This window comes from Heliconius melpomene, chromosome 15 (genome assembly GCF_056956725.1).
Source record: "Heliconius melpomene rosina isolate 202511_hmr_F chromosome 15, ASM5695672v1, whole genome shotgun sequence".
Classification (NCBI taxonomy): domain Eukaryota; kingdom Metazoa; phylum Arthropoda; class Insecta; order Lepidoptera; family Nymphalidae; genus Heliconius; species Heliconius melpomene.
The window spans coordinates 12,253,074-12,268,338 of record NC_140403.1 but is presented as its reverse complement, the minus strand read 5'-3'; the positions used below and the strand labels follow the sequence as shown (position 1 = coordinate 12,268,338).

The window sequence follows — 15,265 nt, the reverse complement described above, 5'->3', positions numbered from 1 at the left end:
TCATATTAAATAGTGTAGTTAAATAGTATCACATCTTCAACCGCTATAAGGGTATAATCTATATATATAAAAGGACTTGTCCTCACTGACTGAGGTAAGACGCACGCACAGCCGTAACTGCTGATGGTAGAAATTTGAAATTTGGACAAATGTTTACTTTCGTAATCTGGACATCCACTAAGAAGGGATTTTGAAAAATTTTAACCCTAAAGGGGTCAAATAGGGGTTCAAAGTTTGTATGGAAAAAAAATTAAATCTTCACCGATTTTTATAAAATTTGAAATTTAGATTTTTAAAAAGTATTTAATTGAACACGTGTTTCATCGTTTTCTAGAATTCTCCCCCTAAGGGTGCAAATAAGGGGTTGAAAGTTTGTATGGCAAAATTCTTAAATCGCCACCGATTTTTATAAAATTTGAAATTTAGACTTTTAAAAATATTTCATTGAACACACGTTTCATGGGTTATTAGAATTCACCCCTAAATACGCAAGCGAAGCTGCGCGCGTCCGCTAGTAGATTAATAAAATTAAAAAAAAAAATTTTACAACTCAATATTTATATTTTCTAAGCTTTACTCGAATTTAATATTCTCATAGCTTCTCTGTAGCCCGTGTCACTTGCTCCGTGAACTGTTGCAAAGTGTATCACATCCGTCGCTTCTCCAGCAAATAGAACTTTGGGATTCCCCTTAGCGTCTACAAGGGGTTTTCCGAGTACAGCTCTCGCGTCCGGATACTCGTGTACAATTAAACCATCAAAAGTATACGTTCCACGAGTAAATGGATTCGAGTACCATGTGGATCTGAAAATGTTATATTACAATTTAAAAACAAAAATAAAAAAGTCCGTCGTGGCGCAGCGGCACAAGGGTGTGACTGCAACGCGACGGTTGTGGGTTCGATCCCCACTCGAGGAAGTGAAATATTTATTTACGTTTATATTTCCATTGCTTCGCTTTAGTGTCGAGGCAAAGCTTTTCACGACTAAAAATTAACAAAGATACCAAATAGTGTACTTATTTCATGAGCACAGTTTAATAATAGTAATATTTGCCTACCGTATCATCCCAGTTGGCTCTGGTATGATCATATCTTTGCCCAAAAATTGATGCAAAAGTTCCATAGATTTATTCTTAACAACGTCTTCTGGTAATGATTCTACCTGTAATGGATATGCCATTTCTTATGTAGGATTAATTTTTGTTTTGTTTTTATACAGAACAGTCTTATTTTGTCTATATCCTTATCTTTTATAGTATTTTTTGTGATTTAAATTTTACTGTAACAATATAATATTAATTTTATATAAAAATATAAGATTTGGGATAATAAAATATTTAAAATTTGCATTTTCCCCTTCTGGTAATGGAAGTGTTTTAATATGATTATGTACCATAGTACAGTCATAACTGTCACACAATTCTTATTCTATCTTAGGAATATATATATATATATATATTGAAATAGTGCTTAAGCACTATACGCGGTCTATAGTGCTCAAAGAATAAAACTAACGAATTTAGTATTTTCCCCACAAGTCCACAGCGTCACCGTATTGGAGGAACCGGCTGGAGTTGTTATATCTCGTATTTTCGTCACCCAGGTGTCATTGCCAAATTTTTCCTTATCACCAGGTAAATAGAACAACTTGTAACTCTCTTCACGCACCCATCTTTCTGGGAATGACAATATAATTTTTCCTATAAGTCCAAAATTCACTTTGTCTATGGCTTGTATTTTTTCCTGTGGCAGCGATGGTGAAAACAGTGAAGCGTATCTGAAAATGTTATTATTATAATCAATTTAATGTTTATTAATATATTTATTATTTTTTGTTATCTCGCTCCTATTTTTACATGTACAGATACGTCGATCGATCGATCGTCGTATTATGAATATTTTATGAATAAAAAAGTACCATACAAATTTATTTTCTGATTTAATTTTATTTATTCACTGATTTTAATTAACAAGTAGGTTCTTATAAAGAAATATAGAAAAAGGTATATTACCAAGTCACCAACCTTTCTTTCAATAATCCAAGAGAAACGGTAACAATAACGTTATCAGCTGTATACACGTCGCCATCTTTACATATAACCTCTACACTTCCGGTAGAGTTCCGCGGCCATTTTATCTCAATTACCTCTTTGTGTAGTTTTATATCTAAATTTGGGTAACCAGGGCCGTTGTTGAATGTATTCTGTGTGAGGGGAAATAAAATTATTTATTACAATAAATAGGTAACGTATTTTTCGTTTTTCTAGAATAAAGACTACTACTAGTAGCAAAGGCTAGTCTTCACAAGTATCCTTGTTTTATATATATATTGTATTTCATAAAATAATCAGCAAAATATATATCTTTTTGCTTCCCAATTTTCTATGCAATAAAAATAAAAATAAAATTAGTGTCCCACACGCGGCTTCGCCTGTTTAACCCATTTAGACCCATACTCAAACTAACAGTAAATAAAAGGTTTTATAGGTATTAATTGATAGATATCGATGTAAGAAAATAAAAAACGTAAAAAAAATAATATATTTTTTATATTATTTTTTATTTAAATATAAAAAAGGCCGTCCTTAAATGGGGCCAATGGGCACATGTAGTATGTAAATTTTTAAAACTATTTTTGCGACACGAAATGTTTTATAACACTTTTTACACTATCAACGCGTTTTTTTTATGGCAGATTGCACGTCTCAGTTGCTAGCAAAATTTTTTGGAGTAGTGGTCTACCCCGTGGTGCTGCAGACTTGGTACTGCAGAAGCTGCTGGTCACATAAATACGTTAAAGTTTTCGTCTCTTAAATCGTGACGAGCGATGTAACGAAAAAATCAAGCTAATCTATCCTGTTTATATTGGTTAGCAAGTGCAGGTGCCGCGAATTTGCAACATCAAGATCCTATATATGTGTGGATAAAACCCACCACCATTTTTTGCCACGTACATCATTGCTATATAGGTAAAAAGATTGATCAGCCTGATCAACCCCGCCCATACCACACTGTAAAACCTTCGCACCAATAAAATTTGGTTAACCTGGTAAAAGCAGTAATCAAAATCGGCTCGCTTTTCTTTTCGTATTCTTTACTGCTGAGTTTCATCTTTTAACAATTCTTAAATTTCTCAAGACAGCCTTGTATATTAGTCGTAGTTGGATCAATTTTCCACCAACGGAGTTGCTCAAGATTACGGTTCCTCTACGTCTCTTAGCAAAAGGCTGATAATTGCTTCTATTAGTAAGCAGGCAGATTAGCAGTACTTTGTATATCTACATCTTCTTCTTCGTCGATTACCACACCTGGTTCTAGAGGCAACGCAACTAAATATACCTCTCCGAAGTCTTTTTCTTCAATAATTACAACTGCAATTGCTTCTTGAAGACCCTTATATTTATTGCGACCGCTAAATATCCTAAGAGTCATTATGAATTTTGGATGGACATGACATGGACATGCGTATAAAAACATAAAAATTTACCTCTGATGTGCCCATTGGCCCCAATTGGGGACAGCATCGTAAAAGTTGAATTTGTCCTATTACGACTCTTCTTTTCTAATCAAATGTAATTATATTACATAGAATACTAAGTACTTAAGTATGTTTTGTACCAAAACAAATGTATTTAGAAGAAAAAGTTAAAAATAAAAATACTTACATTTTGCCTTCACAGATTTCGTGAAACAGCTTTACAAAAGGCACGAAATGAACGATTGTAAAAAAATTTTTAATTGGATTTTACGGCTACAACATAAGGATATACTACTTATCTTTATTCTATTAATTCTATTATCTACTAATTCTAGACATAAACTGCATAAAAATAAAAATATAAAAAATCAAGGGTACTATTGTAGGTGTACCCATTTGGGCACGGCGGGTCTATATGGGTTAATTTTATCGTTATAAACAAATTATACAAAATTGTTGCAATTAGATGACAGTTGTGGCACAGAGGCACAAAATTCGGCGGAAAGTGGGGAACGGAATATCTTAACACTAGGTTCCCTTTGTTTACCCTGCTCTGTGCGTGAAGCTGATTTTATTGTAATTATTGTAAAGTTTTTAAGTAATCTAAATCGATTCAGTAGATTTTGCATCATAATGGAACAAAATCGGAAATTGAAATTTGAGGAGTCCGGGAAAAGATATTTCTAAATAAAGCAGTAAATAACATGTTCGATTTTAGATGCTAAAGTGTACGCAACTGGGAGCACAATAGAAAGTTGAACCCACACCTTGTAGCGTTTACAGTCACACTCTTGTGCTTGCGCTACAACTGACTTCAAATATATTATATTTCCAACGGAATAGATTTAACACACCTTTCACTTTTTAACAAACAATCACCTCTCTCACATTTAATTTTACAGTGTCAGACCATTTAGTGCTTCCCTAGCTGATATTTGAGAGCGAGTCCAATAGTGAATGCTGCGTCACCTTGCTGCTACAAACTACATAATAAGTAGCTTTTATGCTGTTTTTACGTATTGCTTCCTTTGATAGGATCGCTTCCTTTTTACTATTTCTGCTATTGAGACTATTTTCGTGAGATTAAATTATTAAGCTAATAAAAAAAATATTTTAAGCAGGGTCTGATAATAAAACTGGAAAGTAATATAATTTAATCGAATTTGTGCTTTTATGATTCATCTTAGCAAATACTTTGGCGCTAGATCATAACCAAGGTCTGGTGACGGAGCTGGAAAATGTCCTGAAGAATTCGGTAACTAACCGACATAATTCCTTTGAATTTCGGCTTGTATCAATCATCTTAACTTTGGTACTAGATGGGAGAGTGGTAAAAAAACTTAAAGGAAAATACCAGATAGGTTTGATTACGGGGTAAGTTTTATACAAAATTCAGCAAAATCGATGCATTATTATTACATATTGACTCAGAAGCTTGATTTATTGTATCCCCTTAGACCTGATATGTTATAACTGTGTGTTATAACTGTGTAACTTGTACAAGCGTTTTTCAGGTAATATTTCATTTGTCTCTATACTTACCTTCTTTTACCAAATAAAGATTATTATTATTATATAAATAATCGATAATTCAATACTAAACTCACCAATAAAATATCAAAGAAGGTCTTGTAACCATTTCGATGCCATGTTGTGGCTAGATTCCCATCAATTTCTCTAAAATGCGATTGTGCACTTATATCATTCCAATCGTTGGACGCGATATCATTACTTATAAACTTATTTAACAGTTCCAACGTTTCATTCAGAAACGCCTCATCGTTCTGTACTTCCGCATGATTGTCTTTAATATGGTTGAGTAGGCTAAAATATACATAAAAAAAAACAAATGAATTAAAAACAAAACAAACGATTCTATAAAAAGTAGCAATGATGCCATGAAGACAAATTCAATAACATATTTTTCATCATAATCAGTTCACTGGCTTAAGGAGGTACAAGGGAACGAAGAAACGGATATAAAAACATACGCGCTTAAAACATAGCATTATAAATATGAACGTAGCTTAAGAAAACAATAATGGGTCATAATCAGAAAAGTGGACATTTTCGAATTCGTAACGTAACTGATAAGTAACAACACTGATAATGTTTGTTACGAAACTGATGTCATAAGGCATTATACACAACAAAATAAGGATATTATATGAATAAAATATTGTTTTTTTTATTTAATGAGACACAGATTAAAATTTTAAAGATTCAATCGTTGAATTAACAGATTATAAATGTAAGAAGAAAACATAACAAACTGACAATATGAACAATATAATAATGCTAGTTAGTAACGTAATAAACTTATATTTCTAGTTAGACATCACAAAGTTAATGATAAAATTAAATCCACTTTAAAATATATCAAAATTTGAGTCGTTATCACTGGAATTAAGTTTAATTCTTTGTAAGTGTTTATTCCGCATATCTTCATATTTAATAGGATTGGTCTTTTTAAGACGTTCTCTATATCTTTTATGTATTTCAGCACTTGACATAGGAGCCATGACGCTTACTGAAAATACAAAAATATTTATCAAAAAATAATAATCACAAAATCACAACTAATTTCAGGCAGAATAAAAAATATTTTTAACTAAATCGGTTCAGCTGTTTCTGAGATCTTTCAGAGAGCAAAAAACTTAAAAATCATTATTTTTGGTTACTTTACTTTATAAAAAGTCACTAATAGTTTTTTTCATATGCCAGCAATTTTTTTTTTATATACATATCTTCCATATACAAGCACCGGTTCGATACAATTTTATTATAAACATATATAAGAAAACATTGGTACCGTAATTGTGAACTAGGCTTCATATTTTCTCAATTTCGTTACGTAACGAAATATAACGAAATTGAGAATGAAATCTGAGAAATTCTAACCCTTTTAAATATTTGCTCATAAGCCACGTGTTGCATCTGCAAGCACTGAAGTTCTTTTTTGAGATTTTGCAAAAAGAAGCAAATAACATAAACAAGAAAACGAAATTATAGAATACTTACCAAAATAAAAGCCGTTTATAACCCTGAGATGTAATTTCACGCATTCCCTCTAAAACATTTGAACCCCTCAACTGCTGCGAGTACATTACTGGTTGTAGCTACGACAGCATTGACTTTTAGAATTATGGTGCCACAATAAAAAACAATATTAAACACCATCCAAAATAATTGCGTTCATAATTTAATTGTACGTTACTAGCCCTGAGTAACAAAAAGACAATATTTTGGGACAAATTTACTTAACTAATATATATTGTTTATTAAATAATGTATCAATAAAAGTAGTTCTATTTAATATTATGCATAAAGTAAAGTAATATAAACATATCTGAAATCAAATAAAACCATAAACATTCGTAACAAATCAATTCTTAAAAAGTAAAGTGGTGAATGGGACACGAAAAATTGTATAGAAGCATTTTGAAAGGTTTTTTGCAACTAACAACAAATACTATTATTTGCTATAATACATTTAAAATATTACAGAATTTCTTTAAGTTAATAAATAAATTTATCGTAAATGGCAAAATATTTAAATTATCTTTAAAATTGTATTTTTAAAACGCATTCAAAGTAGCGGGACAAGAAAAGACACAAAAAGGACACTTTTTCTGATTATGACCCTAATATAACATTTAACATGTGATAAATATAACAAACAATAATGCCATTTTAATTTTTTTTGTTTGGTGATTGATACCTTAGGGTCCGATTTTCAGTATAATTTCGTAAAAAATTAAACAATCGAAAATTACTTAAAATTACGACAACTATTGGATGGAAATGAATAAATTTTGATATAGTTATAGTCCAAAGCCAAAATAGAAACTTATAGGACAGTTTTCATCATGGAGTATAAAGAAATTTGGTAAGGAAAAATAAAAATCTGACACAATCAAATTACGCCGATTACTCGGAAGTGAAGCTAAATCATAAAATTTCTAATAAATCACTTATCTTACTATTTTATTTAACCATAATTACAAGGGAACGAGGGAACCTAGTGTTAAGACACTCCGTTGCCCATTTCCTAGTTAGTTAGTTCCTAGTAAATATTTTATTGATTGAAGAATTCCTTGCAGGTCCCGACTGTTAATCCTAATAAACTATTTACTATTACACCCGCATGCTTGTGCACCTGACCTCTTTCTATCAAATCTTAAATCTGTAAATAATCTGTTAAAACTTACCTTCTAGTTATATAATTCCCCAAGGCTTCAGGTTTTTCCGCTGGAACATTTTCAATAGAACCGGAATATTCAAACAAGTCAGATATCAAACTGGTGTTCCCTGGAGTGCCGTCGGAGTTGTACACTACGAACCTCTGAGTCTGTGATGATAGTGATATATTGTGAGTAACCGCACTCTCGTATATTCTGCTGTAGTTCGTGCCGTGGATCCTAAAATTGGTTGCGTTTATTAACTTTGGTGGATACGATTCCCACTTGAAGGAAGTAATTATATTAATTTTCTCGCCATCATAATGGGCACAGAGTTAAATTCTGCAATACGCCCAAAAAAAGTGCCTTTACACTAGGCACCCTCTACCTCCTTAAGGCAAAAAAAAAAAAAACAAGTCAACTTACCATTCCGCGCCTTCTTCTACTACACCATCTCCAAATGGAACAGTTTTCACTCGACCACCGATTCTGTCCTGAGCTTCTAAAACCAAGACTCTCTTCCCAGTTTTAGCTAGAGTGGACGCCGCAGTCGCACCTGCTGCCCCAAGACCCACTACTATCGTATCATACGATGTAGGTACGGGCGACCTGTTGGAAAAATTAGAAAAAATATTTTCATTTTCTTTCTGTTTTGGTAAAAAAAACACAGAAATAAAATAGGCAATGTATGGTAAATGGGTTGGTTCGTGGGAAATGGAATATCTTATCACTGGGTTAGCTGCTTACCTTGTAATATATGGGGAAGGGTGTAAAACTAAACTGGCAAAAAGTGTATAAACTGTCACAACACTTGATAATAATGTTTAACATTATTAAAGTGTTATTCTTAATAAGTACTTGACAATTACATACGAGTAAAGCTTATGCGAAGTCAGTCAAGTGCGGGTCGAATTCACGCACGAAACGTAATATTCGGCAGCGGGCTCATGGTAGCGTCCTTAAATATTTATTGTATTGTAATTTAATTATTTATTTTTAATATAAATAACTAAATATTCTGTGAATATTTCAAGCGTTTCGGTTATTGATATTGAGCGAAAAAAGCAAAAAAATCATGTTTGTTATAATAGAAGCACCCTTAAATATTAATCTGTTTATGTTGTTTAGTATTTCTTGTTATATCATCTATGAAAATTTCAACTAACTGTCTAACTAATATGATTCAAGATCAAGAGATATAGTCTAGTGACAGACAAACATATAGCGGAATCTTAATAAAAGGCGGGACCTTTTCCACCTTTTTGTCCACAAAAACAAAAAACAACTAGATAAACAATTTATTGGCATTGAATTCAATGTATCTGTTATCATATTACATAATATTAGAGACCTTTTAATGCTTATCAGTCACCTATGAACTGCAGATTTGTATATATTAGTGAGTATCATTTGAAGATAAAAAATAATAAATAATATTTTATAACTGATCCAGAACCTTTGGCATTGATAATTACCAAAACAATTATAGTTGTTTTGCCTAACAAATATTTTTATAACTTTAAAAATACAGATTTATGCTTTTCCCCACAGCGTAGGCAAACTGTATATGATATAAATAAAAATAAAATAAATAAATAAGTCTTTTATTCGGATATAACAGAATATACAATTAACTAGTCGTTTCACTACTACAATATAAATACTAATACAATATAATATTTATTAAAACTATTCGTATATTTGATCCTTTTTCATTTTCTGTAAGTCCGTTTGCCAGTTAGCAAAGGCCTCCTCCAACCTACTCCATTCTATTCTATCTTTAGCTACTCTGCTCCATATTGTGCCTGCGACCTGCCTAATATCATCGTCCCATCTTTTATGTTGTTTACCTCTCTTTCTTTTGCCGTCCCTTGGGTACCATTGTGTTACTGTTTTAGTCCACTTTTCGTTTCCTCTAATTATATGTCCCGACCACTTCCATTTTAATCTTTTTATTTTTAATGTTACGTCTTGTACCTTTGACTTACTCCTAATGTTTATGTTCCTTATTCTGTCTTTCCTCTTTACTCCAAGCATGCTTCTTTCCATTGCTCTTTGGCAATTAGCAACTTTGTTGATTACGTTTCTTGTTATAGCCCACGTTTGGCTTCCATATGTCAATATTGGCAAGATACAGACATTGAATAATTTGCTTTTTGTTGCTATATGAAAATTTTTGTCCTTCATTACTTCCTTTAGGCCCCAGTACCTTCGCCAACTGTTTGCTATCCTTCTTTCGATTTCTTTATTTATGTTTTCTGTGGGTGATATCAGCTGTTCAAGGTATATATATTCCTCAACATAACTAATTTGTGACTCTTCTACATTTATGCTGCTTTTGTATCCATTAGTCATTGCTTTTGTTTTTTCAGAATTCAATTTTAATCCTACTTTCTCACTCTCAGATGCTTAATCATTTAACATTCTGTTTAGTTCTTCTGGTGTTTTCGCGAATAACACAATATCATCGGCAAATCTTAAGTGTGTTAGATTGCGGCCATCTATGTTTAGGCCTAGATTGTCCCACTCAAGTTTCCTAAAGATCATTTCCAAAACAGCGGAGAAAAGCTTTGGAGAGAGAGGATCTCCTTGCCTTACTCCTTTTTGTATCTGAAACAAATCTCCTTTCTTTTCTATTAAAATACACGCAGAGCTATTTTTGTATACATTTCTGATCAATCTTATATATTTTTGTTCAATCCCCTGTTCTTTCAACGCCTCCCAAATGTTGGAGTGTATTAATGAGTCGAATGCCTTACTATAATCAATAAATGCTAAATAATATATAAGTTGATATTCCGCATACTTCTCGATGATTTGCCTAACAACTTGGATATGATCGAGTACTGAGAAGTCTCTTCTAAAACCTGCCTGTCCTTTTGGCTGTTGTTCGTCAAGTTTTTTTTCTATTCGTTTGAGTATTACCTTTGCAAATATTTTATAAAGGTTTGACATCAAACTTATGGGCCGATAGTTACCAATATCGAACTGGTCTCCCTTTTTGTACAGTAGGATTATATTGGATTTTGACCATTGATATGGAGTCGATTCTGTGTTCATAATGTCGTTAAAGATTTCTTTAAGAATAGGCGTTATCGTTCCTTTCACTTGTTTAAGTATTTCGTTGCTTATTCCATCGGGACCTGGAGCTTTATTATCTTTTTGGGATTCTATTGCGAATTCTATTTCTTCAAGCATGATACTGGGTACGGGTGAGATTTCTAATAATTCTATTTCTTTTTTGGTTGTGGTGCTTTCGTATAATTCTTTATAATATGATGTGGCAATTTCTAAAATTCCTTGTGTTCTATTCTCTTTCGATGTGTATTTGCCTTTCATCTGTACTATCCAGTCCCTTGTGTTAGTTAGCTCCTTGTATGCCTTTTTTAATCCTCCTGTCTGTAAAATGTGTCTTTGTATTGTTTCTGTTCTTCTTTGAGTTCTGTCTTTTCTGATACTTTCCTCAATATACCGTTCCTCAATTTCCGCCCAATTTTCAAAACATTATCGTGTTGTATTGCGAAGTTCAACGACGCGTTTTGTCTACTAAAACGGGAAAATGAAAATATTTCTATAGAATAGCTAAGCTAGCTATAATTACCGCGTTTAATGACATACATAACTGTTATGTAAGTGATATCAAGAAAGAAATATGTGCCCAAAAGGTCCTTCTGCATATAAAAAATAATCATTTCTGTTAAGATAATTATAAAAATACTAGCGACCCTCTTGCGGCTTCGCCCGCTTTTACTACTGGATTATTCATATAATGTATGTTTGCAAAGCACTTAAGATAATGTGAAAATTAATTAAACTCTAATGCAACCCGCATTTTCGTAGTTTCAATAAGGATTTTCCAATTGTTTTACACAGCAAGGATTTTTTAGTAGGTACCGTAATTTTAAATCTGTGCTACAAATCTTTTCAAGTACTTATTAAAATATATTTAAATGACTATATTTAGATAGTTAAATGACTATTTTTTAAGAGAAGAAATTAAAAAAAAACCTACCTACTAATAACTACTACAAAAAATATGAAACCAAATATATCGCGCTGAAATAATACATTCAACTCCAATTATCCAATACGTGCAAACGCATCTAAATCTTCGTTGCTATAGAGGCAGGCGGGTTTTTTTTGCTTGTGGTTAATGCTGAAGAAGGTATTCTGTCCCTGATGAAAAATTCTACCACTGAACCACCGATGCGGGTAAGGCAGGCGGGCGCGGCGGACGCATGGCGAATGGCGAGCCGTTTCGCAGTAAGGATTTTTTTAATATTGTAACAACTTCTAAAGTACTTATTAAAATGAAAAACAGTAAAAGACAGTTTTGAACTACATTAAATGGCCAACGTAACTAATGTACTTACTTATATGCTGAGAGTAAGGGATAAGTGAAACTTGAGTCGGCACAGCTGATGAGTCAACGGCGGGATGTGTTTGTGAATTAAGTGTGTTTTTCTGTAAAATTATTCGCAATTTCGAAATATTGTAAAAAGCAAATTTTATCTTCGCTTAACGTAGAAAATTAATAAAGTATTTTAAAGGATAAGGATTAATACCATTATGGAAAAATATCCCTCACAATAAAAAATATATTGAAATTATTATTTTTAGACAGAAAAATAATCACTACACGTTATTCTTAAGAGATACGAATATGCTGTCGCGTACTTTTTTGTAGATCTTATTAAGAGGAACAATACTCCAGTATATTTTTTCATGTAGTACTTACCATTAAAGCAGCGCATGCGCGAAAGTGTCTCAACGGGTAGGACTTTATACACATTTATCGTATTTATGTTAATTTACATAAGAATGTACAAATAATAAACTATATATAAACCTTCTATGAAAAATACTCGACTTAATGGTAAAAGTCGCATCAAAATTCGTTGGGTGGTTTAGAAGAAGAAGAGTTAGAAACAACAGACAGACACGAAAAGCGACTTTGTTTTATAAGATATAGGATAGGATAGGATTGGTCACAAGTTTGAATATTTATGTATTATTTCAAAAAATCTGTCTTTATCCTCTTTGACTAATAATATAATTATTTAACACGAAGAATACGGCCAAATTGTGTAATGAAAATAACTAAATACAGTTCTTAAAGAGAAATAACAAAAAAAAACTAGAAAAATACGCATAATCCTAAACAAAATATATGATTTTTGATAATTAATGTACTACTAAACTTTATTTATCGCAATACAAATTAAAAATATATTATTAACCCTACGAGCGTAAAGATGGGTGTGGTACACTCAGATCCGTAAGAATGGACGAATATTTTAATAGTAAATTATGATTACGCATTCCGCGTCTGAGTAGCTGCGCGGGAAGAGGTACAGAAGCGTCACCTGCCTACTTTAGGCAACTACCGCTCAGTGAGCAGTATGGACGATGTTGAAGCTGTCAACGGGTCTATGAAACCCACCTTACCCTACTTGTAACGAATTTGAACAAACACATTTTATTTTCTTTTTATTATTTTATGCATTATGTTGCTTTATTTTTAGAGTAAAAATATATAATGTCATACAAAGATAACCAACACATATTATTACGTCGTTTTGAGGAAGCAGAAGACATTTCTTCTGGCGATCTGGTAGTGATATCGATAATGTTAATCAAAGAAGCTTTGAAAGTAACACAGAGCAGGAGTTGGATAACGGAAATTAGCCTATATAATCAGAAAAGTAATCTAACAAAGGTGTACTGTAAACCAATTCGTTCCATTTTTTCCCACAACAAAGAGCTGGGAAAATTTGAAACGGTTTATAGTAAGTGTAAGATGTTTGTGTAAGAGTAAGGCAATTCGTCAGGTCTATTGGCCGACTGCTAAAACAGCTGATGTATGTTGGAACTTATTTTTTACTAATGATAATTTACAAGAAATAATGATTCACACAAACTTTGAAATAAGAATTATCATCTTTGAAATGTATAACATCAGAATATTTTCAAAACAGGAAATAAATCTACATTTGCCCACAGAACTTCGTAAAAGAATCCGAGATCATGTAGGTGAATCCTCGAAAGAACTACCACAAAAGGTAGCCAAATCTATATAGTGGTGTGGAATATGTCACACCAACAAATATAGCAAGATTAAATACGTTTGCTACCAATGCAATATTAGTGATAGGTATAGAACATGCCATTTTCGTCCGTAAAAATTGCACAAAATATTAAGCTAAATATTTCTTTTTTTATTATTTTTTTGATGCAGTATAAGTATTATTTTGTTTTTATGTTTAATCTATTAGAAGAAAAAATATTTTATATTGTTTTTGTTGTAATTTTTTAATTTTAATTGCATAAATAAAAATTGATAACAAATTATTTTTATTACTTCCCCCTTAAATTATTTCATAATAAAAGTATATATCCATTTACTATTCAAGAAATTAAGAATAAAAAAGTGTATTAAAACGATTTTTTTCGATTTGTGGCCCTATTGTATTTAAGAAGCTAAAAAAATATTAGATAATGGTCACATATAGCATAAGCAGAAGAAAAACGTAATTAATATTAATCAAAAATTAAATAGTAAAAAAAATTACATACGCATATATAGAGGCGAGAAGACACAGCAAAGAAATCTGTAGTATCGCTCCCATGGTCACCAGTGTACTGAATGATCTATGATACATACAATAAAAAATATGACAAAATTAGACATATCACATGATAGAGTAGGTGCCTGATGTTGAGGCCGGGCGTAGCACAAAGTGTGACTGTAAGACAAACTGGTTGTGGGTTCAATCCCCGCTCGAAAAAATGAAGTATTTATTTAAATTAATATTCTCATGTCTTTGCTCTGATATCCAGGCAAAGCGTGGCGTCGAGTTCCGCCACTCAACATGTAATGCCTCCAGCGGAACCTAGTGTGAAGACACTGCGTGCCCCACTTTCTACCGAACTTTTCAAGGCATAACGTATTGATTGGCGGCCTTGGTGCCAGAGGAGAGAAATGAAGCTATTATTAAATAACAATTCATTCCTCCGAGTGGGGACCAAACTCATAACGTCGCGTTATAGTCACACCTTTTTTTTATTTATACTCGTAGATACCAATAGTTATTACAACACATGTGAAGAAAGTATATATTAGGTAATATACAGGGTGGAAGAGGCAGCGCTTCTTTTATTGAAACTGCATATAGGGTAATATATTTCAAACCCACACCTAAGAAATTAATCAAGGTACCTCAACAGTTTGGACGTAGGATTTTTTTTATTTCACGATTTTTAGCCATACCTGTATTTCGTGTGACGCACACATACGTGTGCGACGTTTCCGATTTGACAGGTAAGTGTGTGCGTGCCTATGTTTTACTATACAAATGGTGTTTTATTTTAAAACGATAATTTTATTATTTATTTTGTTTGAAAAAATAACTTTTTCATTTTTGGGAATTATTTTTTTTCTCGAATTATATTAGGCTTTTATAGAGTAGTTAAAACTGTGGTTTCATTTAAAGTGGTGCTGACAATTCCACCCTGTATATTACAATTATTATACCTTTTGAAAAACTACCAACATTCTTATAGGGCGGTGGGCGGCCACTTGAACTATGCGTACATTTATTAAAT

The 15,265-nt window shown here is 32.2% G+C and overlaps 1 protein-coding gene across 1 annotated transcript; it reads right to left on the bottom strand.

The window, feature by feature from the left end:
* Nucleotides 1-547: 547 nt before the first annotated feature.
* Nucleotides 548-14,393, bottom strand: LOC146531742 (spermine oxidase-like). The gene is made up of 8 exons (XM_085198623.1): nucleotides 14,237-14,393; nucleotides 8,087-8,269; nucleotides 7,691-7,900; nucleotides 5,087-5,303; nucleotides 2,026-2,204; nucleotides 1,517-1,778; nucleotides 1,060-1,163; nucleotides 548-804 (listed from the first exon to the last, which is right to left on the bottom strand). The coding sequence occupies exons 1-8, from the start codon at nucleotides 14,320-14,322 to the stop codon at nucleotides 567-569; spliced, it is 1,479 nt and encodes a 492-aa protein (XP_085054749.1). The 5' UTR covers nucleotides 14,323-14,393; the 3' UTR covers nucleotides 548-566.
* Between the last annotated feature and the right edge of the window lie 872 nt (nucleotides 14,394-15,265).